The sequence below is a fragment of the Maniola jurtina genome, chromosome 27 (genome assembly GCF_905333055.1).
Source record: "Maniola jurtina chromosome 27, ilManJurt1.1, whole genome shotgun sequence".
In the NCBI taxonomy this organism is placed as follows: domain Eukaryota; kingdom Metazoa; phylum Arthropoda; class Insecta; order Lepidoptera; family Nymphalidae; genus Maniola; species Maniola jurtina.
In genome coordinates, this window is record NC_060055.1 from 1288799 (window position 1) to 1316509 (window position 27711).

At 38.7% G+C, this 27711-nt stretch overlaps 1 protein-coding gene across 1 annotated transcript; it reads right to left on the bottom strand.

The window, feature by feature from the left end:
* Nucleotides 1-227: 227 nt before the first annotated feature.
* Nucleotides 228-27711, bottom strand: LOC123878934. The gene is made up of 16 exons (XM_045926310.1): nucleotides 27569-27711; nucleotides 22568-22651; nucleotides 21951-22133; nucleotides 20368-20484; nucleotides 18991-19158; nucleotides 16604-16801; nucleotides 13973-14201; nucleotides 9322-9371; nucleotides 8794-8895; nucleotides 7444-7514; nucleotides 6236-6335; nucleotides 5331-5441; nucleotides 2762-2935; nucleotides 1743-1940; nucleotides 884-992; nucleotides 228-383 (listed from the first exon to the last, which is right to left on the bottom strand). The coding sequence occupies exons 1-16, from the start codon at nucleotides 27575-27577 to the stop codon at nucleotides 259-261; spliced, it is 2028 nt and encodes a 675-aa protein (XP_045782266.1). The 5' UTR covers nucleotides 27578-27711; the 3' UTR covers nucleotides 228-258.

Below are 27711 nucleotides of genomic sequence, written 5' to 3' on the forward strand. Positions count from 1 at the left end.
TGAAACCGACTATTTTACAGAAATCTGGAAAACCACAGGCATAGATATTAGTTTCTAAAATATGTCTGCAAAATTTCATGGACTTTGGTTGCTTAATATTCAAATGAAATTGGAACTACGTTTGTATGGAGCGAGTAACGGAGAGACCCCTCTTAATTTCTTTAATCTCACTGACAAAATAATATGTAATTAGTATAAGTTTTTTTTTTACAAATAATAAGCAAAAATGTATGAAAATATTTTTTTTATGAGTTATTCTTATTCTTTCTGCCTCCCTGATTTGAAAATGTCGGGCTCTGCGACGGCTTTTTTCTCAAACGGGTAGTAGGGGTGATCTTGCCAGAAGGATGGCCACACTGTTCTGTAGTCCTTGTTAAATTCACCTGAAAAAAAATATTGTTCCATTGTGATATTATATGTACATATACGTAACCAGTAGATACCTATACCCGCGTAGATTTCGGTTAAAAAATCCCGTTATATTTTTCTGGGATCAGAGTAGCCTAATACCGCCCTTGAGGTCTTTAAGGTGGATGCGACGGATGTGCCCGCGAAATTCAAATTTAATTTGGTTTTTCGCATTTTGTAAACTAATACGACAACGTAGGCTTATGGCATTTTAATTGCGACAATGGCAGTATCATCCTCACAGGTTTATATAAGAGGATGATACTGCCATTGTCGCAATTAAAATAGCATAAGCCTACGTTGTCGTATTAATTTACAAATTGCAAAAAACCAAATTAAATTTGAATTTCGCCGGCAGACACGTCTCATGCCCCTTAAGTAAATATATCTTAGCAAAAATAACATCGATCTGTTAAGTTCACAAAACTTTAATTTATAGGTAAATCATATTATCAAAACACAAAATTGAACTGACCTAATCTTTCCATATCTGTATCACTTAATTCAAAATCAAATATATCGATGTTTTCCTCGATTCTCTCCTTACGAATCGATTTTGGGATCGGTATCACACCTTTTTGTACCTGAAAAATGAAGGTATATTTTAAATAACTATTCCATTATGATCCTGGAAATCATCCTGGATATTTATCATCAGGTAAGATAACAGACCAGATCTAAATTGATATCAAAATACAGGAAACAAATAATAATAATATACACCATCAAAAAAATTAATAGGTGCTTCGATAGCAATCGCGCTCTAATTAAATAATTTATTTTGCCATTAGTTTTATCAGATAGATCTCTCGAAAACCCTCTACGAGTTGTAACCTGTGTTCTCGCGTATGTTTTGGGAGGGCATTCCAATTATTCGTTGAAAACATTTCTTCTTTTAGTACTTTGTCTAAAAAACCGGCCAAGTGCAACTCAGACTCGCGCGGGTTCCGTACTCGGGTTTTTTTTCAACATTTTGCACGATAAATCAAAAACTGTTATACATAAAAATAAATAAAAATCTGTTTTAGGATATACAGGTAAAGCCCTTTCATATGATACCCCACTTGGTATAGTTATCTTATTTTGAAAATTGAAACAATTTTTTTTTTAATGATGTAACCACAAATTCGCGGTTTTCAGATTTATTCCTGTACTTGTGCTATAATACCTACCTACCTATCAAATTTCGTGATTCTAGGTCAACGGGAAGTACCCTATAGGTTTTCTTAACAGACAGGACGGACGGACGGACAGACAGACAGACAGACAGACAACAAAGTGATCCTATAAGGGTTCCGTTTTTCCTTTTGAGGTACGGAACCCTAATAACTTACCAGATACCTAAGTACAATTTGAGGTACAGTTTTCTTGTATTTGAAAGCTAGTCCAACAAGGATTGGGTTATCAGCTCTTGGTGGAGGGGCATCAGTTTTCTTCTCGAATAGTGAACCAAAAGGAGTGTACGCCATCACCGCTATGTTGTTGGCTTTGGTGAAGTTTAGGATCTTGTTTTGAGCTAGATTTAAGTTGACCTGAAAGATGTCATAAAATATTTACCTACTAGCCGATGCCCGCGACTTCGCCCGCGTGGATTTAGGTTTTTTGAAATCCCGTGGGAACTCTTTGATTTTCCGGGATAAAAAGTAGCCTATGTGCTAATCCAGGATATTATCTATCTCCATTCTAAATTTCAGCTAAATCCGTCCAGTAGTTTTTGCGTGAAGGAGTAACAAACATACACACACACACACACACACACACACATACAAACTTTCGCCTTTATAATATTAGTGTGATTACTTAGGTATAGATAGATAGATAGATAGAAACACTTTATTGCACACAAAAACACATGTATAGGAACACAACACGGAAAGAAGAAAACAGAAAAAAAACAATTGTGTGCAAAGGCGGCCTTATTGCTTGGAGCAATCTCTACCAGGCAACCTTTATTATTCAGTCGTTTAGCAACTGAAAGTTTGAACTACGATAAATCCTGAGATTTTTCAGTAATATCTAAAATTATTTGTCTTAGGTATCTGTCTGTGGCATCGTAGCTCCTAAACTAATGAACCGATTTTAATTTTTTTTTTTTGTTTGAAAGGTGGCTTGATCGAGAGTGCTCTTAGCTATAATCCAAGAAAATCGGTTCAGCCGTTTGAAAGTTATCTGCTCTTTTCTAGTTACTGTAACCTTCACTTGTCGGGGGTGTTGTAATAATTTTTTTTAAAGAATATTAGCCATTTTAATCATGACTAACATTCCCCTTTCCCCTCCAACTAAGCGTAAAGTTTGTGCGAGGAGTGGGTACGACGGGATTAACAAATTTTCATTTTTTAATTTCATTTCATACCTCAACTTGTAAAACAGCGGGTTTGACCTCACAGTTGTCCAAGAGTCGTTCCATTTGGCTGATATTGAAGTTGGATATACCGATGGACTTGGCCAAGCCCTGTCGTTTGGCTTCCTCCATTCCTTTCCACGTGTCCACGTAGTCTACGACATCAAAGTCTCCGCTTCCATCGGCCTGAAAAGAATTATTTGTGCAACTCATTTTTTCCATTCCATTCCATCTGCCTGTAAGCGTCCAATGCTGGACATAGGCCTTCCCAAGAGCGCGCTACCAAACACGGTCGCCTTCCTCACCCACCCGCTCCCCGCCACCTTCTTCAGGTCATCGGTCCAGCGGGCAGGAGGTCGTCCCACACTGCGCTTACCGGTACGCGGTCTCCACTCCAGAACACGTCTGCCCCAACGGCCGTCAGTTCTACGACAGACATGGCCTGCCCAGTGCAACTAATTACTCACTATTAATTACTAATTAATTATTTACTATAGTTGAGCCATTACGAACGTACAGTAAAATTAAAACAACAACAACAATAATTTTGATAGGTTTATTTCAGACCAAAGGCCACGGACAAAGGACCGCCAGCGCTGCATTTGCAGCCTAAAATCCTCTATTTTCTCCACCCGTTTGCCATCTGTTGTCTTAGGTACAAAGGATACAAACTCTTTCAAATCACTCAACATTGGAATACTGATAAACATGCAGGAAAAGCCAGCCACCAAGCAAGTCATACCAGCACCACGCAGCACCACACCAATCCCAAAAACCTGTTGTTTTTCCTACATGTTTATCAGTGGGAGGGCGGGCGGTGCATGTCGCATGCTGCATGATGCACCATACAGATTTCTTTGGTTTGGCGGATTATAGCAAATTAAGCTTTTGGTTCCTTGTATAAATGACTAGCGACCCGCCCCGGCTTCGCACGGGTGGACATTTATTTTTTCTATTTTCCGGGATAAAATATAGCCTATACGGATTCGGAAGAATCCCTCTAAGTAATGGTAAAAGAAATTTTGAAATCGGTCCAGTAGTTTTTGAGCCTATTCAATACAAACATACAAAAATACAAAGGTTTCCTCTTTATAATATTATTATAAATGTAGAGTTCATGTATAAGTCACAGATAGTGAAATATAAACAATATTTAAATGAAGAAAGCGATTACCTTATTAAAGCAATAGTACAACACGATACACATAGGGATAAATACTCAATAATGAAGGAAGCACAAGAGATAGAAAGAGAGTTACATTTACAACAAAAAAATATACATACGAATAAAGAGATTAAGGACGCAATAATAAAAAGACACAATGAAGCATGGCGAAGTAAACAGTTACATGGCCAATTTCCTAAGAAAGTACTAGATCAGGCTAATGTATACAAGGAACTTTCATTTAAATGGATGAAAAGGCAACAGATATCTCCAAGCATTGAGGCCTCAATATTTGCCATACAGGATCAAGCCGTCATGACGCGACAACATCAACGCGACATACTAAAAGAACCAGTAGATGGAAAATGTCGCCTATGTGCAACCAAAGATGAAACCACGCAGCACATTATTTCAGGGTGTGAAAAATTGGCAGGGACCTATTATGTCAAAAGGCATAATAACCTTGTACAATACGTCTACTGGTGTCTGGCCAAAAAACACAACTTTGAAGTCTCCAACCTGTGGTGGAAAGAAATTCTCACCCAACCGCAAGTTATAGAAAACGCAACCGCAAAAATCTTATGGGAAATGCCAGTTCAAACTGATGTCACCGTAACTCATAACAGACCCGATTTAATTTACATAGATAAAAATAAAAACCGAACATTTTTAATAGATATAACAGTTCCATCAGATTATAATATAGGGCCTAAAGAAATAGAGAAGTTAAGTAAGTACCATCTTTTAAAAACCGAAGTCAGTCGTTTGTGGGATACACAAGCGACAGTAATTCCAATTGTAATAGGTGCGACGGGTGTAGTAGCTAGAAGCATTAAAAAATATATAGATACATTAGATACCAACATCGACATAAGTATTCTTCAAAAACAAGCAGCAATACACACTTCAATTATGATATCCAAAGTGCTAGGAGATACTGTTTTTGTTCACCACACACAGCCGGAACAACATACGCTACGTGATAATATCGCAAATTAAGAATATGTATGTGTATGTATGTATGTGAATGAGTATATAAATTGTAATTAATAATAAAAAATAAAATATCTGTAGTAGTAGCGTAGGTTTTATAATTTAAATATGGTATGTACGTATGTATGTGTATGAGTATATAAATAGTAAATAAAAAAAAAAAAAAAAAAAAAAAAAAAGTTGTAGTAGTAGCGTAGGTTTTATAATTTAAACATGGGGACATAAATACCTTTTTTCCTGCGTGTGGCGGGACGGGGTATTTATTTGAACCGACCAAGATAGTCGAGAGAAGAAAACAAGTATAGATTGATGCAGGTTTTCCGGAATAGATCTACTACTTCAACTATGAGCTTTAAGTTTTACTGTAATATTTTCATTAAAAAAAAGTTAACTAATTTAAAAAAAAAACTATGAGCTTCATACCTTTATAGCAACAGGGTTGTGTATCAAGTACAAATCTACGTAGGTCATGTTGAGTCGACTGAGGGATCTACTCAGCGCGCCAACTACGTCCCTTTGCTCGTTGAGACCCAGCTGAAATCATTCAAAATAGTTTTTTTTTTTTTTAAAGAATATTAGCCATGTTAAATGACTAATATTCCCTTTTCCTCTCCAACTAAGCGTCAGGCTTGTGCTAGGAGTAGGTACGACAATAGTGCAACGGGCGGGGTTTGAACCGTCGACCTTTCGGTCTTTTCAGTCCACTCGTTTACCGGTTGAGCTATTGAGGGTCAATATTATATTGATATTGAGTTATTTATACTGTGGAACTAGCTGATGCCCGCGACTTCGTTCGCGTGGATATAGATTTTTAAAATCGCGCGGGAAACAAGGATTTTTACGGGATAAAAAGTAAAGTAGCCTATGTATTAATCCAGGATCTAGTCTATCTCTTCTAGTTCTAAATTTCAACCAAAACGGCCCAGTAATTTTAGCGTAAAGGAGTAACAAACATACACACACACATACACACTTTCTCCTTTATAATATTAGTGTGATTTCCTGTCGATGTTCCTAAGACCTAATTCGATCTTTTCCCTGAGATCTATACTAATCTATACTAAGTGTAAATTAAAAATTTATAACACCCCCGACAAGTGAAGGTTACAGTAACTAGAAAAGAGCTAATAACTTCCAAACGGCTGAACCGATTTTCTTGGATTATAGCTAAGAACACTCTCGATCAAGCCACCTTTCGAACAAAAAAACTAAATTAAAATCGGTTCATTAGATTAGGCGCTACGGTGCCACAGACAGATACATAGATACACACGTCAAACTAATAACACCCCTCTTTTTGGGTCGGGGGTTAAAAACCAGTCAAATACCTTCGTGACAAGAAACACATTTTCTCTCGGGACTCCAGACCTTCTGACTCCGAGACCAACCTGCTCCTCATTGAAGTACAGAGAGGCTGTGTCTATCATTCTGTAAAGGTTCTTATGGTTAGCTTTAAGTTGTATTGTAATATGTTCAGTATAAAAAATAAATAAATATAAAACATGAATAATTAAGTTGTACCTACTTTTTTTTCTCTCGTCTGGCTTTACAAAGATTAGCCAATGTCAAGTTTGTAGTTATTTGTAACAAGTTAGTTAAACTATACAAGTATGGACTCCGTCTGTGTCAGCGCTCGCCGACACACGCACGGCACCCCCTTAGAGCGCTTTCCAGTCAGTTTTAACAACAAAAACACTCCAAAAAGGCAGAGCACGCCCGCCAGCCAACACCAACACAGACGAAGTCTAACTTACCTACTTATATATTTAAACCAATCCGTTTTTTCATTTTTAGGGTTCCATACATCAAAAGAAAAAACGGAACCCTTAGTCTGTCTCTCATCATCACCCGTTCATGTTAAAATAAATCTTCCCGAGGGGTCACACTGTTACTCGTTTTGGTGTGACTCGTTGGGAACCCATCTCTGTCCGTCCGTCCGTCTGTCTGTCTGTCAAGACAACCTATAGGATACTTCCCGTCTACCTAGAATGGCAGACAAATGGGTCTTATATAGCCCAAGTAAAGAAAAAATCCGAAAACCGTGGATTTGTGGTTACATCACAAAAAAAAAATTAAAATGTGTTCATGAACAAATATTTAGTATTTTCAGTTTTCAAGGTAAGATAACTATACCAAGTGGTGTACCATATGATACCTTTACATTCTAAAACAGAGCTAGACAATACAGCATTGTAAAGTCGAAATCTCCTGAGGATGCTCCGGTGTCGGGGCGAAACGTGCGTCGAGAGTAGTGGAAAAGTCTTGTGTGGTGGTGCATGTGAATGGTGGTGGCAGTGCTTGCTTGGGAACTTGACTTTATTGCTTGGTTGGGGAGGTAAGCGGTGCTTAGCTTGTAACTGCATGTTTGACCATACAGATTTTTTCTGTTGGCGGATTATAGCAAAATAATTTTTAACTGTTTCTTGCATTCTAAAACAGATTGACAGACCACAAAGTGATCCTAAAAGGGTTTCGTTTTTACTTTTGAGGTACGGAACCCTAAAAACCACTATATCCTAAACAAGCTTATTGTTACCTGTAACCAGCACTCAGCGCCCAGCTCACAGGGAGTTCCACTTCCCCTTCTTCAACTTTCTTCTGGCCTTTCTGAAAGCACACGTTTATTTGGTAAATATTCATTAATTGGTAACAACTAACACGCCACACTTTATTGGGTGCTGCCAAGTGCGAGTCCGACTCGCACACAGAGGGTTCCGTATCATAAGAAGTTATGGGTAAGATATTATAACACAACAATGTACAGTCAAAGGCCGTAAGTCGTGTAGCGCCTTAATGATCATAATATTCGCGTTGCACGGTTATCACATGCGTTAGGTGTGTGTATAGAAAAGGGTCATACTTATGACCTTTTTCTATAAACACACAGGTTTTTGATGCAATAGTTTCGCGAAATTGCTACTCGAATACTAAGGCCGACCGTTCTTACATATTTATTTATTTTGACGTGACAACGTCTTATAATTCGATAGAGCCGGCTGCACGCACGAAAAAACATGACTCATGCGGCGTTACCTCGCTCTGAGGCGTTCCATGTAAGGCTTGAAGTGCAAGCGAGAGCGCGGAACGAGCGACAAAGAAGCACAATCGGCCTTTGTTGTCACGTTCAACTATCGTCAGTAAACCGACTTTACAGACAACCAATTTTTTAATTTGCATTGCGATTATTTTGATATTCTTCTATCTTCTCGCTGACTATGTTGGTTTTTGAGGATTCCACGGCTCAATAGGAAAAAAGGAACCCTTATAGGATCACTTCGTTGTCTGTCTGTCCGTCTGTCAAGGTAATCCTATAGGATACCTATTTCCCATTGATCTAGAGTCATGAAATTTGGCAGAATAGCACAAGTAAAAGAAAAATCCGAAAGCCGTGAATTCGTTGTTACATCACAAAAAAAAATTAAAAGTAGATATACTTATTACTTACTAGCTGTGCCCGCGACTTCGTTCGCGTGGAATAGTGACTTTTCGGGCAGCGTGATTCTTTAAATTGACATAACTTTTTTATTTATGAACCGATTGACATGAAATAAACACTGAATGTTAAGTGAAGCTTACTACAATATATTAGTGAAAACCGTATCTAAATCGAATAAGCCGTTTCTGATATTAGCGTGCACAAACACACAGACAAACAGACAAAAAAAAATTTAATTACAATTTCGGGTTCGGCATCGATATAATAACAACCCCTGCTACTTTTTTTATATATTTCCATTGTACAGACACCACTTTTCTACAATTTTATTATATGTATATAGATATTACTTCATGTGCGATGGCACGGAACCCTTCGTGCGCGATTCCGACTTGCACTTGGTCAGTTAAAAAAAAGAATAATGGCTCCTTGGTATGCAAAACCATTTACCTCATCAAATCCTAGAAATGTACCAAGTCCCAACACAGGCATGGAGTTGCCATCATTCAAGGTGATCCTTGGTGCTTTGCCTCCGTCATTTTCATCACACATCTGCAACACAGAAAAAAAGAATAACTTTTATAAGCATCTTGAAGACTCTGGGGTGTCTGTCTGTCTGTCTGCTACGTTTTCACGGCCCAACAGTTTAACCGATTCTGACGAAATTTGGTGCAGGGTCAGCTTATATCCCGGGGACGGACATAGACTACTTTTTAACCCGGAAGATCAAAGAGTTTCCACGGGATTCCTAAAGACCCATCCGCTTAGCCTATTTGTATCAAAGGTACCGAGGTAGCTTGCGTCCCTGTAATTGACATAGGCAACTTTTCATCCCGGAAAATCAAACAGTTCCCACGGGATCTTTAAAAACCTAAATCCACGCGGATGAAGTCGCGGGCATCCTCTAGTACTTAATATGATGCAAATAATAATTTTATTATTATAGTAAAAAATATAAGTAATTAGGTAAAAACTTACGCAATTATATATTAGCGTCGATATGATAAGATATAACAACATGGCGCCCGCTCACTTCACGTTCTCTTGAGAAACTGATCACAGCCTTCACTGTTTTTGTTTCCTAGCTATTTATAGTGAAAGAGCCTGTCGGATAATTTATGGAAGTGCTTGATAACAGAGGAAAGGTTGTAGTACGGAAACTCATCGTATGAGACGTAGAGTTCTTCTTTGACTTTTTCTTCTCATTGAAGACGGTGCATTTCTCACGATCGTCCCTTTGCAATTAGGCATTGTAAGGTCTACATCTCCTAAGGATGCTCCGGTGTCGGGGCGAAACGTGCGTCGAGCGGTGTTGGGATTTGTGTGGTGCTGCGTGGTGGTGGTGCGTGTGGCTTGCTTGATGGCTGGCTTTACCTGCATGTTTATCAGTGGGAGGGCGGGCGGTGCATGTCACATGCTGCATGTTGCACCATGCAGATTTCTTTGGTTTGGTGGATTACCTATAGCAAATTAAGCTTTTGGTTCCTTGTATATCATACAATACTTGTTTGTATTGATGCCGGCTATTGATTAATATAGGTTTTATGCGTGACAGCTATTTGGGCAAAAAAAAAAAAATTGGTTGTCTGTAAAGTCGGTTTACTGACGATAGTTGAACGTGACAACAAAGGCCGATTGTGCTTCTTTGTCGCTCGATCCGCGCTCTCGCTTGCACTACAAGCCTTACATGGAACGCCTCAGAGCGAGGTAACGCCGCGTGAGTCATGTTTTTTCGTGCGTGCAGCCGGCTCTATCGAATTATAAGACGTTGTCACGTCAAAAGAAACATGGCAGATTACTAGACAGGCCAAAATCTTCAAAGCTCTTTTGAGCATCTGTCAAGCGTCTTCTCTAAAGCCACACTCTCTTGGATTATAACACTGCAACTCATAGGCCACATAGCATAACTTGTTCGTGGATGGTGTTATGCATAATACGTTATCGTATTATGATAATTTTTATTTTACCTCTCAGGGCTTTTGTGTACTCATTCGTATTCCGTTCGTATTCGTGTTTTTATAAAAAACTGATCAAGTGCGAGTCAGACTCGCGCACCGAGGGTTCCTTACTCGGATATTTTTTTCGAAATTTTGCACGATTAATCAAAAACTATTATGCACAAAAATGAATAAAAATCTGTTTTAGAATGAGCAGGTAAAGTCCTTTCATAATATGATACCTTTCTTGGTATAGTTATCTTACTTTGAAAATTGTTATTTGATTACATTATTATTAATTGTTCACGAACACATTTTCTTGTAATGTATCTACCTACCTCTACCTAGTTAACCACAAATTCACGGTGTTCGGATTTTTCCTTTACTTGTGCTATAAGACCTACACCTACATGCCAAATTTCATGATTCTAGGTCAACGGAAAGTACCCTATTAGTTTTCTTGACAGACACCACTGACGGACAGACAGACAACAAAGTGATCCTATAAGGGTTCCGTTTTTCCTTTTGAGGTACGGAACCCTAAAAAAAGTGTTATTTCTTGTACGGAACTCTTCGTGTGCGAGTCTGACTCGTTTTTGACCGACTTTTAACTAACGATTATCAAGTCTGGATGAATAGATAACAGTTAAAATAAAAATATTTTGCAAATTAGACTTACTTCTTTGCGTTTTATCTATAAATCACATTTGGGAACCGACCTCAAAACTAAACAAGAATTCAATTTTAAGTCTTATTTTTCAAGGAATAAAACTCAATTTTCGTTGTCAAAATTAGAACTGGGTTTTTGAAAGGCCAGTATGATAAAAGATACAAGGTCAAACGTAACCAACATAGGTAGGTACCTATTTAACGGGGCTCTCTCCGTCACTCGTTTCATACAATCGTAGTTCCAATTTCATTTGAATACTAAGCAACCAAAGTCCATGAAATTTTGCAGACATATTCTAGAAACTAATATCTGTGTCTGTTGTGTTTTAGATTTTTCTAAAAATTTGTAGTTTTAAAATTACAGGGGCTCAAAGGTTTGTATGAAATTTTTTAAGAACGCGTAACTTTGAAACCGAATATTTTAACAGAAATCTGGAAAACCACAGACATAGATATTAGTTTCTAGAATATGTCTGCATTTCATGGACTTTGGTTGCTTAATATTCAAACGAAATTGGAACTACGATTGTATGAAACGAGTGACGGAGAGAGCCCTGTTAAGCTTTGATAGTGTCATTCACTTCCCGATAGTACCTACTTCTACAGTGTGCAAAAATGCTTCATCATGATCAGCTCATTGCCGGCTCACTACAGAGCACGGGTCTCCTCTCAGAGTGAGAAGGGGGTTGGCCACAGTCTGCCACGCTGGCCAAGCGCGGATTGGCAGACTCCACACACCTTTCAGAACATTATGGAGAATTTTCAAGTATGCAGGTTTCAACGATGTTTTCCTTCACCGTTAAAGCAAGTGATATTTATTTCAAGTGTAAATTAATTTACAACACCCCCGAAAAGTGAAGGTTACAGTAACTAGAAAAGAGCTGATAACTTTCAAACGGCTGAACCGATTTTCTTGGATTATAGCTAAGAACACTCTCGATCAAGCCACCTTTCAAACAAAAAAAACTAAATTAAAATCGGTTCATTAGTTTAGGAGCTACGATGCCACAGACAGATACACACGTCAAACTTATAACACTCCTATTTTTGGGTCGGGGGTTAAAAACACACATCTCCGAAAAGTTAAAGGTGCGTGCCCGGGATCGAACCCCCGACCTCGATTAAGAGTCGGACGTCTCAACTAGACTATCACAGCTTGCAAAAATCCATACTAATATTATAAATGCGAAAAAGTGTCTGTCTGTCTGTCTGTCTGTCTGTCTGTCTGCTACGTTTTCACGGCCCAACTGATGAACCGATTACAGACTTGGGATGCATCCCGGGGACATAGGCTACTTATTATCCCGGAAAATCAAAGAGTTCCTACGGGATTTAAAAAAACGAAAACCACGCGGGCGAAGCCGCGGGCATCCCGTACATAATAATTTAAGTAAAAACCGGCCAAGTGCGACTCAGACTCGCGCACCGAGGGTTCCGTACTCGGGTATTTTAGCCGCCAATTTGTATGATAAATCAAAACCTATTATGCATAGAAATAAATAAAATTCAGTAGCGGTAGTAGGGCCTACACAGCCTACTCAATCGGAATCAAAAATTGATGGGTTAGCGCTTTTTGGAAAAGGTTGGACGTCCGCAAGCTGAAATGATACGATGATAAAGGTGCCCACGCACTCGAACTGAACTGCAACTGAACTGCGCGTCGCGGCAGCGCCCCGCACGATATTCTCTCCAGCCGCGACGCGCGGCAGTGACGTACGCCTTAATGATGAAAGGAATGTGAATAAAACAAGGAAATATGTCAAAATCTTATTTATTTACTACACAGATTCCTTGATCCTCCACCATTTGAAAGGTTCCCTAGTCAACGGAACCCTATTACTAAACCTCCGGTGTTTGTCTGTCTGTCTGTCTGTCAGTGGGCTGTATATCATGAACCGTAAATAGGTTCTCAAGAGTACAACGAAGCAATAAAATATCGCATAAAACCTGCATTTATCAATAGCTGGCATCAATACAAACTAGTATTAGTAAAATCTTCCAAAGTGTTACTTTTCCGAGTTATTACCCGACTGCGACAAAGTCAAAAGGAAGGGTAATGATTTTAGCAGTCTATGTATGTATGTATGTTTGTATCTAGATTCTGTGTGTTCCACCGTAGCGCCTAAACCACTGGGCCGATTTTGATGAATGAGGTGTTAATTGATTCGTCGTAAAGGTTCGGGTGATATATGCTAACATTTTATACGAAAAATTGATCTTCAAAAAAAATCGGAGTCTCCAAAATTTTTTTTTGCTTTTGTATAAAGTAGGGTGTCAAATGAAAGAGGAGAAAATGTTGAGTTCATAAATATAAATGTAACAACATTAAAATATACCAAGCGACAGAAAAACAATTTTACTATAATATTTCAGCGTTTATTAAGACGATCGCAGTCGGGTTTTAGTTTTCAACTTTGAGGTAAGTATCAAAGTTGTATGACTCCACCATACATACATACAGATTTTTGTCAAAACTGAACTTTGTGTTTTATGAGATACAGTACCATTTGAAGTTACTCAGTATTATTAAGACTTAATTGAAATATATAAATGCCATATTATATTGCGAGTTGGTGATTTTTCGCGGCTATGACAAAACATTTCTTACGTATTATCTTGGCTGCGGTCTGCCCGCGAAATTCAAATCTTATTTGGTTTTTCGCAATTTGTAAACTAATACGACAAAGTAGGCTTATGACATTCTATTTGCGACAGTAACAGTATCATCCCCACCTATTTATATAAAAATCTTCACTTGAAAGGGTCCAGTTTAAGAAATTAGCTCTAGTATCGACTGTAACTCACAAATTAGTCGATACTAGAGCTAATTTTTTATACTCGACCTTATCAAATAAAGATTTTTATATAAACACGTGAAAATGATACTGCCATTGTCGCAACTAGAATGCCATAAGCCTACTTTGTCGTATTAGTTAACAAATTGCGAAAAACCAAATAAAATTTGAATTTCCCGGGCAGACCCGTCTCATGCCCCTTAAATAAGGTCTTAGGCCTTAGGCCTTAGGGTGCGAGCAAAGTTGGAGGACATTTAGGTATTTCACCATCAATTTTGTCGAAAGGATAGTTTTCATAATTCTGCCAAAACCAGGGTCGGACAGTTCGATAGTTATTGTCGAGATTTTCTAGTGTTTTGACGTCTTCTTCGTCGAGCTCGAAATCGAATATCGATGCGTTTTGCAGAATTCTCGATTTCGTTATCGATTTTGGTATGCTGACGATACCGCGTTGATACTGGAAAAAAGAAAAGATAAATAATTTGTATATTAAAAAAAAAATGATTTCAAAACTATTATCGCACTAATATTATAAAGGCGAAAGTTTATATGTGTGTGTGTGTTTGTTACTCTTTCACGCAAAAACTACTGGACGGATTTGGCTGAAATTTGGAACGGAGATAGATTATAATACAAAGGTTACTTTTCTTCTGGAAAATCAAAGAGTTCCCATGGGTTTTAAATAGCTACTAGGTCATAATCCTTATGGTAGGGGGTTTATGCTTAACTGAATTTTTCGTACGCTGATGTCGGTCGCAGACGTCGGTTATGCATACTGACAGTCTTGAAGTCTCAATTCAGTACTTAGTGGTACTTACCAGATATCTCAAGGCCACTTGTGGGACAGTCTTGCTGTGTTTCCCAGCAATTTTCGTCATTGTATTCCTCATTGCTGAGGGTCGTGATCCTTTGTTGATGGTCTCAGGTCCTAATGGTTTATGTGTGACTGAATTTCTCGTACGCTGATGTCGGTCGCGGACGTCGGTTATGCATACCTACTGACAGTGTTGAAGTCTCAATTCTCAAGTACTTAGCGGTACTTACCAAATACCTCAAGGCCACTTGTGGGACAGTCTTGTTGTGTTTCCCAGCAACTTTCATCATTGTATTCCTCATTGCTGAGGGTCGTGATCCTTTGTTGAGGGTCTCAGGTCCTAATGGTTTATGTTTGGCTGAATTTCTCGTACGCTGATGTCGGTCGCGGACATCAGTTATGCATACTGACAGTGTTGAAGTCTCAATTCTCAATTCAGTACTTAGTGGTACTTACCAAATATCTCAAGGCCACTTGTGGGACAGTCTTGTTGTGTTTCCCAGCAATTTTCATCATTGTATTCCTCATTGCTGAGGGTCGTGATCCTTTGTTGAGGGTCTCAGGTCCCAATGGTTTATGTTTGACTGAATTTCTCGTACGCTGATGTCGGTCACAGACGTCGGTTATGCATACTGACAGTGTTGAAGTCTCAATTCTCAATTCAGTACTTAGTGGTACTTACCAAATATCTCAAGGCCACTTTTGGGACAGCCTTGTCGTGTTTCCCAGCAACTTTCATCATTGTATTCCTCATTGCTGAGGGTCGTGATCCTTTGTTGAGGGTCTCAGGTCCTAATGGTTTATGTTTGGCTGAATTTCTCGCACGCTGATGTCGGTCACGGACGTCGGTTATGCATACCGACAGTCTTGAAGTCTCAATTCTCAATTCAGTACTTAGTGGTACTTACCAGATATCTCAAGGCCACTTGTGGGACAGTCTTGCTGTGTTTCCCAGCAATTTTCATCCTTGTATTCCTCATTGCTGAGGGTCGTGATCCTTTGTTGAGGGTCTCAGGTCCTAATGGTTTATGTTTGGCTGAATTTCTCGTACGCTGATGTCGGTCGCGGACATCAGTTATGCATACTGACAGTGTTGAAGTCGCAATTCTCAATTCAATACTTAGTGGTACTTACCGGATAAAAAAAAAAAAAAAAAAAAAAAAAAAAAATCGTTTTATTGCAGGTTAGGGACCCATATAAACAGTAAAAAATACAAAATATAATATAAAAATTAAAATAGTTTAAAATGAAATAGTTAGTCATTTTACGTTAGGGATCTGGTGTACCCGGAGCCAGTGTTTATAGAACACATTGTCAGGGGACGCCTGAGCGACGACTTTAAGCATCTTATTTTTAGAATTGCGGACTGTTTCCCAGAAACCCGCAATTCTATTTCGTATAATGGCGTAGTAGTCCGGGACTCCAGCGTCGGCGAACATGCCCGACGCACTACAATACCTTGGCATTTTTAATAAAATGCGAAGGGCATCATTATACTGTACCCTGAGGATGTTAAAAGATCTTTTGGTGTAATTGATCCATAGTTGTGAAGTATAAAAACTCATACAATAAGCTTTAAACAAGGCAAGATATCTCAAGGCCACTTGTGGGACAGTCTTGCTGTGTTTCCCAGCAACTTTCATCATTGTATTCCTCATTGCTGAGGGTCGTGATCCTTTGTTGAGGGTCTCAGGTCCTAATGGTTTATGTTTGGCTGAATTTCTCGTACGCTGATGTCGGTCGCGGACGTCGGTTATGTATACCTACTGACAGTGTTAAAGTCTCAATTCTCAATTCAGTACTTAGTGGTACTTACCAGATATCTCACGGCCACTTGTGGGACAGTCTTGCTGTGTTTCCCAGCAATTTTCATCCTTGTATTCCTCATTGCTGAGGGTCGTGATCCTTTGTTGAGGGTCTCAGGTCCTAATGGTTTATGTTTGGCTGAATTTCTCGTACGCTGATGTCGGTCGCGGACGTCGGTTATGTTAACTACTGACAGTGTTGAAGTCTCAATTCTCAGTTCAGTACTTAGCGGTACTTACCAGATATCTCAAGGCCACTTGTGGGACAGCCTTGTTGTGTTTCCCAGCAATTTTCATCAAGATTGGGTCATCGTGAGAGGTCGCAGCGCCAACGGGAGCGTCTCTATAGAAGCTGCCAAATGGGGTGTACGCTACCACTAGGATATTGTGCTTCTTGCAAAAATCGACCAGGTCTTTCTGGCCGAGATTCAGGTTTATCTGTGGAGGAAAACGGGTATTTGAAACTAGCATCATAGCGTAATGGTTCTTTCTTCTCTCTGTTGGCCTAACATGCACCTCGCGAGATAATTTTGTCTACGCATTTTGTCGTCTTATCTCTCTATGTCTACCGAAGCTAACATGGTTGCAAACGTCAATCGTCTCGTGACGTCACAAGTAGAGATAAACTTAATTTTTACTTATCTGTGGTATTTTTGTCTACGAGCACTAACATGCCAACGTAATTTTCTCGACTTTTGACATTTAAAATAGGCATAATTGTCGTTGTCGTTTCTAGCGGACGAGATAATTTGTCGGAATTGCGATGGCCGTTAATTTTTATAATTATTTAATTTCATTATATGAAGAGCGAGAGGCGCGCAAAATCCAGCGCAGACGAATTAGGGATGTGTGTGATCCATTTGATTTAGGCGATAGAGAGTTTCAATCGCTTTGGCGGATCTCCAAACCGATGGCACTCTATATATTGTTGTTTCCGCACTTCAACGTTTCCGTCTGTTGTGCGTGCGTTGCCCCTCCCCGCCGAAGTCTTCACTCCAGCCAGCCAAGCTCGCTCCAGAAGCCGAGTAGACCGCCCAGGCTGCCGAGGGCTTCATGAAGTGAGGTTGGGGATCCCAAATCGCGCTCTCGTTGTTCTGCCACGCCCGTGCAGACCAATCAGGCGGCAGCATAGCCACTAGGGTGGTCCTTATTTTTCGACTTTTGAATTATCCCCGGGGCACTTTCTCATTTGATTATATACCTCTAAATATGAAATAAGTATTTTTTGTTTTTTGTTTTGTTAAGATTTAGAGGTCGCTACCAGCTGTCAAAATTTTTACAAAAAGCGTTGAAGGACAGCTCAAATTATGGTTTCATTTAGGTGTTTATTTTACATTTTACGCGCTCACATAGACAATCGGTTCTTCCCCTGCCTCCCCTCATCTTTACCGACGCGTCGAGATTTGGACCGATCATACAAACAAAATCATAAGCCATAAGCACTTCTCCATATTAACGTATTACGCCTATTATTCTATTATTATTTGTTATTCTAGATCTATTACTAAGCCACATATCGATATATCTCCCCATTATCTATGCCCTAAAATAATAAATTTAAAAAACAAAAAAAAAAAATTGACCTTTTACTTGTGTAAAATTCAAACCTTGGTAGCGACCTCTAAATGTCATTTAAAAAATTCAAAGAAAATACTGAAATACTTTCTAATGGTATATAATCAAATAACGTGGTGCCCCGCGAAATTTAAGAAAAAAAATTTTTTTCTTAGGAATAAGGACCACCCTAATAGCCACCTTACCTGAACCTTGATTTTATCTATCTATCTGTTTATCTGAAACTATTCTATTTATCCTCAATCTGATGTGCTTATATTTTATTTATTTCTACTTTTTATTCCTCGTATCTGTCGTCTATTCCTATCCTTATTCCGTTCTTATTTACTGTAATATTATTATTATTATTTACTTAATTATTTATTTTAAATTTTATATATACATTATGTTTATTTACTTTATTTTATTAGTACATTTCACTTCCACTTTTTTTAATTTTTATTACCTCCTCACCCTAAGGTTGCCTGGAAGAGATCGCTATTTTAGCGATAAGGCCGCCTTTTGTACATAAATCTATAATGTTATATATATATTACTGTCTTGTTGGTGTACAATAAAGAATATTTTACTTTTACTTTACTCAGGTACCATCGTCGCCAGCAACCGTCTTACTTTTCAAATGTCGTCTTAAGAGGGCTCTCTCCGGCACTCGTTTCATACAATCGTAGTTCCAATTTCATTTGAATATTAAGCAACCAAAGTCCATGAAATTTTGCAGACATATTCTAGAAACTAATATCTATGTCTGTAGTTTTCCAGATTTCCGTTAAAATATTTGGTTTCAAAGTTACGCGGTCTTAAAAATTTTCATACAAATCTTTGAGCCCCTGTAATTTTAAAACTACGCATTTTTAGAAAAATCTAAAACACCACAGACATAGATATTAGTTTCTAGAATATGTCTGCAAAATTTCATGGACTTTGGTTGCTTAATATTCCAATGAAATTGGAACTACGATTGTATGAAACGAGTGACGGAGAGAGCCCTGTTAATTTTCGGGAAGCAAATGGTCGACTGAGGAACCAATAGCGCGACAGCATAGACACCTTACCTCAACCTGGTTGATCGCGGGCACCACCGACGCGTTGGCCAGCAGACGCGTCAGTTGTTCAACATTGAAGTTAGATACACCAATGGTCTTGACCAACCCCTGCTTCAACACGGACTCGAACCCATGCCATGTGTCTATGTAGTCTATCTTCTCGTCTACTCCGTCTACCTGGAAACCATTTTCAATATTATAGATAAAAAATTGTGTCTGTCTGTTTGTTTATTCCGTCTACGCCTTCAACGAGGCAGAAAGCGAAGGATAAGGATTGGGCACTTTTTTACCAGACGAATTTGCGGGCTATGCTAGTTTTAACTGACTGACTGATTCCGTGTACAATTCAAGGGTGGCAAGCAGATTCTATTTCTATTTCTAAAGTAGCAAGTTTGTAAGTGCTATGCCAGAAAAGCCGCTCCGTCATCCCTTCATTCAGCTTCACCAACTCGACTTGCGTGACAATATGGATGTCACCAGCCCACTCATAGGCTCACTTAATTTAGGATTAAACTTCTCAAATGTCTGGCTTAACGCTCTACAAAAAGAATCTAATGGTAGGGTAGGAGAAAACTTTGCAAGGAACAAGTGTAAATTAAAAATTTATAACACCCCCGACAAGTGAAGGTTACAGTAACTAGAAAAGAGCTGATAACTTTCAAACGGCTGAACCGATTTCCTTGGATTATAGCTAAGAACACTCTCGATCAAGCCACCTTTCAAATAAAAATAAAAACTAAATTAAAATATGTTCATTAGTTTAGGAACTACGATGCCACAGACAGATACACAGATACATAGATACACACGCCAAACTTATAACACCCCTCTTTTTGGGTCGGGGGTTAAAAACATGAGAAACAGCTTCTAGGATTGAAAGCCAAGATCCTCTATGGATCATTGAGTAAGTGAAGTAAGTTAATATAGGTAGGTACAGTGCCCGGCAAGAAATATTCATCGGAAAGAATAGCATCGAACTTTAGTAAGAGATAACGGTTTCGTAGAGTGTTGTCTCTATCGTTGAGACCGACGAAACGTAACATAGGTATGAGTGACAGAGACGACGCTCTAAGAAGCCAAAATCTCTTTTTAAAATTCGATATACAATTTCTGCCGAGCACTGTACTACATTTTTAACCCCCGACCCAAAAAGAGGGGTGTTATAAGTTTGACGTGTGTATCTGTCTGTGGAATTGTAGCTCCGAAACTAATGAACCGATTTTAATTTAGTTTTTTTTGTTTGAAAGGTGGCTTGATCGAGTGTTCTTAGCTATAATCCAAGGAAATCGGTTCAGCCGTTTGAAAGTTATCAGCTCTTTTCTAATTACTGAAACCTTCACTTGTCGGGGGTGTTATAAATTTTTAATTTACACTTGTAGTACTTACAGATATAGACATCGGCCAATGCATGAGCACACAGTCAATGTAATCCAATCCTAAACGCTTCAGCGATCCCTTGACTGACTTCTCCACATCGGCTGGTCGGTGGTTATGGTTCCAAACCTGAAAATACATATAATAGCCATATATTAGGATTGCTAGATGCCCCGTATTTTACGGGTTAAACCCCGTATTTCGGGTAATGTTAATACAGAAACCCGTAGTTGCGAAAATAAAATACGGGATAGATAAAGCTACCGTATTTTTCACAAACTCAGCCGGGGCTGGCTGGCGAAACCAAACCCTGACCATTTTGATTTTTTTGACCCATTTTAGCAGTCCGTCCGTCCGTCCGTCCGTCGTGTCTGTCAAGAAAACCTATAGGGTACTTCCCGTTGACCTAGAATCATGAAATTTGGCAGGTAGGTAGGTCTTATAGCACAAGTAAAGGACGAAATCTGAAAACCGCGAATTTGCGTTCACATCATTTAAAAAAAAAATGTTTCAATTTTCAAAGTAAGACAACTATACCAAGTGGGGTATCATATGAAAGGGCTTCACCTGTATATTCTAAAGCCGATTTTTATTTATTTTTATGCTTAATAGTTTTTAGGGTTCCGTAGCCAAATGGCAAAAAACGGAATCCTTAACAGGGCTCTCTCCGTCACTTACTCCATACAATCGTAGTTCCAATTTCATTTGAATATTAAGCAACCAGAGTCCATGAAATTTTGCAGACATATTCTAGAAACTAACATCTGTGTCTGTGGTGTTTTAGATTTTTCTAAAAATATTATGTAGTTTTTAAATTTGCATTTGCAAAATTTCATGGACTTTGGTTGCTTAATATTCAAATGAAATTGGAACTACGTTTGTATGGAACGAGTGACGGAGAGACCCCTCTTATTGATATATCGTGCAAAATATCGAAAAAATTATCCGAGTACGGAACCCTCAGTGCGCGAGTTTGACTCGCACTTGGCCGGATTTTTACTCCTATTACTCCTAGCCACTGTTTTACAAGTACAGTGGACCCCCGGTAATCCGGCCCCTGCCTAATCCGGCACCCCCTGTAATCCGACAAGTCTATTTTATTATTGAACTAGCTGATGCCCGCGACTTCGTTCGCGTGAATGTAAGTTTTATAAAAATCCCGTGGGAACACTTTAATTTTCCGGGATAAAAAGTAGCCTATTTGCTAATCCAGGGTATTATCCATCTCCAATCTTAATTTCAGCCCAATCCGTTTAGTAGTTTTTTGCGTGAAGGAGTAACCAACATACACACACATACATATACACATACACACAAACTTTCCCCTTTATAGTATTAGTGTTATGTGATGTAGTTTACTTTTGACATACATAGTAAAGAACCTATGACTTGTGTTTCAGAGTAGGTAACTAGGTATGTATAACATATAGAATCTTATCGTTGGATCTTTAATTTGTCGGATTACGAGGTACTCTTTTGTAAAAAACGCCGGACTATAGGGGTTCTTACGCAGTACTCTATAATCCGACAAATTCGATAGTCCGACACTGCCCTGCAAAACGTTTGTCGGATTACCGGGGGTCCACTGTAGTTACCTTAGTAGTGATAAAGAGGTCTTCTCTCTTGACGACTCCCTCTTTTATCTTCTGCGCCACCACCTGGCCCACTTCTGGTTCCACTCTGTACAGGTGTGCGGTGTCTATATGCCGGAACCCCGCGTCTATAGCGTAGCCCATCGCTTCTGCTAGCTTCGGTATATCTTCTGTTATGAGCTCCATCTTTGGATTAATCAAATAAAGCTTTAAGAGGGGTCTCTCCGTCACTCGCTCCATACAAACGTATGTCTGTCAAGAAACCTATAGGGTACTTCCCGTTGACCTAGAATCATGAAATGTGGTAGGTGGGTACTGGGTAGGTCTTATAGCACAAGTAAAGGAATAAATCCGAAAACCGTGAATTTGTAGTTACATACTAAAAAAAAAAAAATTAAAATGTGTTTCAATTTTCAAAGTAAGATAACTACACCAAGTGGCTTGGGGGGGGGATTTACCTCTATATTATTCTAAATCAGATTTTCATTTATTTCTATGCATAATAGTTATTGATTTATCGTGCAAAATGTCAGAAAAATTACCCGAGTACGGAACCCTCAGTGCGCGAATCTGACTCGCACTTGGCCGGTTTTTTATCAATCTTGATACATACAACTTACTTTGTCGTTAAGTCCAACCCACGTCCCGTAGCCCAGCGCTGGGATGTCTAGCCCATTGTTGAGCTTGAATGTTGGTATCTTGACCTGGAATTTAAAAAAAAATTAATCTAAGCCATTTGAATCATGACTAACGTTCCCCTTTCCCCTCCAACTAAGCGTAAAGCTTGTGCTAGGAGTGGGTACGACAATAGTGCAACGGGTGGGGTTTGAACCGCCGACCTTTCGGATTTCAGTCCGCTCCTATAACCGTTGAGCTATTGAGGTTTTTTTTTAATTTTTTTTTTTGTTAAAGCTAAAGTAGGTTCGACGGTCTCCCTGGAGCAGTGGTAAGCGATGTGGTCTTATTAGTGCGAGGTCCCGGGTTCGATTCCCGACAGGGATATAGGTATAATTTCTAAATATCTGGTCTGGTCTGGTGGGAGGCTTCGGCCGTGGCTAGTTACCACCCTACCGGCAAAGCCGTGCCGCCAAGCGATTTAGCGTTCCGGTACGATACCGTGTAGAAACCAAAGGAGTATGGGTTTAATTAAAACTGCCATACCTCTTCCAGGTTAGCCCGCTTTCATCTAGACTGCATTATCACTTACCACCAGGTAAGATTGCAGTCAAGGGCTAACTTGTAACAGACAGACACACTTTTGCATTTATATTATTATATTACATATTCTTAACTACTTAAAGTTAGTGTAGGTACTTTGTATAGATAATAATATTTTCTTAATTACTTACCTTGTATTTGATACTAAACCCGTTATTATCTTAATTGGGTATTTTTCTTCAGTTTTTAGGTTTCCGCCCCTCAAAAGGAAAACGGTACCCAGGATCACTTCGTTGTCTGTCTGTCTGTCCGTCTGTCAAGAAACTTTTTACATGACAGTTGACCCATAGAGTTCGAACCGTATGTATTCGTTACTGAGTAACGGGTGCGCCATCTAGTACCAAGTAACGAAACGTTACTCACAAATGCATCTCGTTACTCGCATTTTGCGTCGTATGGCCGTTCCTATACCGTTTCGGTTCACGCAAGTACCGTAGATGCGTGCATTGAAATGTTTGTTGTTGAATGTTTTACGCGCAGGCGCGCTCTCTCGGTGAATTTAAAAACGTACGTTACAAAGACCGATGTTTGTTTAGTTTATTGTTAATTTTAAAAACGAGTGATTCTGATAAGGTATCGTTCAAATAATCATATGAGCTTAATATGAGGTAGTTATTTCGAAATTACAGACAGACACTCCAATTTTATTTATTAGTATAGATATTTAACATAAGCTCAAGCTCAAAGTAATTTTTTTTTTAAATTTAGTAGATTCCGTCAACAGTTCACTTGTAGTTCTACACTTATTAAATCAAACTAAATTGAGAACAACTTAAACACATGTCTGGTTCAAAATACGGAAAAGTGAGAAATTGCACCTTACGCAGCTTTGTATGTACTGTAGACTTAAGTATGTTTTCTACAAATTACGAATGTTGCGACGCGGACGCCGCGACATCATACTGTCGTACGCAATACGACTCGATTCGTTCATCTTACGTGGTATCAAAAATAACGAGTAACGATACGATAGTAACGAGTCCTAATTGTTATAGTAACGAATGCATACGGGTACGCTCGTTTTCGTTACTTTTACACCTCTACATCGAATCCGTTCTAAACGAATGATTGCAATCATTTACACGACCCGGGTCTAATGATCAAATCGTTCATAATTTTAATGACACATGACTATAAACTATTGTCGTATTGTATTTGTAGTATAAAGTCTGCAGCCGCGGTGGTACTTGTATAAGTATCAGGGTTGCAGACTTGTCAAAAATTCTTGGAAAGTTAGGTGGATGAGGAATATTCTTCGCCATTGATTGTGTCCCTATGCATCTTATATCCTTATATAAACTCCAATATGACGCGTTGGAATAGCCTACAGCGCCATCTGTCGACCAATTTAAACTTACCATTTAGGCGATATTACATATAAACTACATATACTTTATCCACGGAAAGAATTTAGTATAGCGTTCGCTCTGTTACGTAATCCCATGATACTAAATTTTCAAAATTCAAAATATTTTTATTCAACTAAACTTTTACAAGTGCTTTTGAATTGTCAAAATAATCTACCATTGATTCGGAATGCCCTACCGGGAAGAACCAGCAAGAAACTCGGCGGTTGCTCTTTTCAAATATTCAATTTACAATAATAAACTATAGGCATTGCTATCAATGCTCCGCTATGCTGAGTTTGCGGTCTATTGTTAAGTGTTAGTTTTTTATTTTATAATATATAATATAACACATGTTTATGTAACTAGCAATAAGAAAACAATGAAGCCTATTTATTATTATTAATTATTTATAATTACACTGTCAAGTTTGTAGTTAATACAAGTTAGGGAAACTATATGTATAAGTATGGACTTCGTCTGTGCCGGCGCCCGCCGACATACACGCGGCGCCTCTTTAGAGCGCTTCCCAGTCAGTTCCACCACCAATAAACACCAGCAGAACACAAAAACCGGCCACTTCTAACAAAAAAACACTCCAAAAAGTCACAACACGCGCGCCAGCTCACGCCACCACAGACGAAGTCGCTATATACAGGGTGTCCAAAAAGTCGTGGATCAAACGCAATAGGAAAATAGGTCATTTCCAACAAAAAAAAAATTCTACAGCATGCCCATATTTACATTGCCCTAAAAGTTATGAATACTTTTGGATTTTTTAACAAAATACCAAATTCTCTTACAATTAGACTAATTAAAAAAAAGTGTGATAAAAAACAATAAAACAAACGATGTTGTGTCGTTACTAAATAATGTATCAGCACTACAAACCTTCTATTGAGGCTCTGGCTACCAAATTACAAGAGCAATTAATTTTTTCCAAAACTTTTAAAGCGTTACCAAAAATTAAATGTCACTTTAAAAGCGCACTATGAAAAAAAATGTACTACGGAAAAGTGACCCTGTATCAAAAAAAATTGCTGATTTAATGCCAATTCAAATGAGGTATAACACATTATTCTTTGATTCGTAATTCTGGTATTATAATCGTTTTTTCATACATTCTTATATTCAGTGGGAGGTCCTTCCCACTGAATATAAGACAGCAACGTCCACTACGCTAGTCATCAACTGTTGATCATATTATTACTAGACTAGCTGTGCCCGCGACTTCGTTCGCGTGGAATAGTGACTTTTCGGGCAGCATATTTTGAATTATGTTCGCCGTGATTCTTTAAATTGACATAACTTTTTTATTTATGAACCGATTGACATGAAATAAACACTAAATGTTAAGTGAAGCTTACTACAATATATTAGTGAAAACCGTATCTAAATCGAATAAGCCGTTTCTGATATTAGCGTGCACAAACACACAGACAAACAGACAAACAGACAAAAAAAAAAATTACAATTTCGGGTTCGGCATCGATATAATAACAACCCCTGCTACTTTTTTTTTATATATTTCCATTGTACAGACACCACTTTTTTACAATTTTATTATATGTATTATTATATGTATAGATGATGTCCGCGACTTCGCCCGCGTGGATTTAGGTTTTTAAAAATCCCGTAGGAACTTTTTTTTTAATCAGATACAAGCTAGGCCCTTGACTGCAATCTCACCTGGTGGTAAGTGATTTCAGTCTAAGATGGAAGCGAACCTGGAAGGGGTATGGCAGTTTTAATTAAACCCATACTCCTTTGGTTTCTACACGGCATCGTACCGGAACGCTATATTGCTTGGCGGCACGGCTTTAGCCGCGGCCGAAGCCTCCCACCAGACCAGACCAGTTTAGATATTATAAATTCCACACCCCTGCCGGTAATCAAACCCGGGACCTCCCACTAATAAGACCACAGCGCTTACCACTGCACCAGGGAAGCCATCGAGTTCTTTAATTTTCCAGGATAAAAAGTTGTCTATGTCAGTTTCAGGGATGTTAGCTACGTCTGTACCAAATTTCATAAAATACGATTAAATGGATGGGACTTTCAGGATCCCGTGGGAACTCTTTGATTTTCCTGGAAAACGCTTGACCACAATCACACCTGATGGAAAGTGATGATGTGGTCTAAGATGGGACGCGTTTACCTAGAAGATGCCTATTCACTCTTGTTTTAAAGATACCCGTATTGAAATTTGTAGGAAACACAGATCGCGACAGAGTATTTCAAACATTAGCAATGCGTATGAGGAATGATGACGCAAATCGGAGGCATAATAATATTATGTCCTTCCCCGGGATGTAAGCTAACTCTGTCCACATCAAAATCGGTTAAACTGTTGGGCCGTGAAAAACTAGCAGACAGACAGACAGACCGACAGAAACTTTCGCATATATAATATTAATAGCTGTGCCCGCGACTTCGTTCGCGTGGAATAGTGAATGTTCGCCGTGATTCTTTAAATTGACATAACTTTTTTATTTATGAACCGATTGACATGAAATAAACACTAAATGTTAAGTGAAGCTTACTACAATATATTAATGAAAACCGTATCTAAATCGAATAAGCCGTTTCTGATATTAGCGTGCACAAACACACAGACAAACAGACAAAAAAAAATTAATTACAATTTCGGGTTCGGCATCGGTATAATTACAACCCCTGCTACTTTTTTTTATATATTTCCATTGTACAGACACCACTTTTCTACAATTTTATTATATGTATATAGACTAGAGGATGCCCGCGGCTTCGCCCGCGTGGATTTCGGCTTTTTTAAATCCCATAGGAACTCTTCGATTTTCCGGAATAAAATGCCTATGTCCTTCCCCGGGATGTATCCCAAGTCTGTACCTTTCATTAAAATCGGTTCAGCGGTTGGGCCGTGAAAACGTAGCAGACAGACAGACAGACACACTTTCGCATTTATAATATTAGTATGGATAGTATGGGAGTATGGATTATAATAAATTATGTCAGTCAGTTAGGAAGTGTCTCCATCTAAAAATATAGATTCTATTTCGGTTAAGAAACAACACTTACCTTTGCCATTTTGCGTAGTTAAACCACTAAATAACCAGGTATACGTACAATTATTATAATTACTAAGTATTTTACTGTAATTGTTTTATTTGTTCAGTTGCTAGAAAACACCACATGTGTTTCCGAAGACAACCGGATCCGAA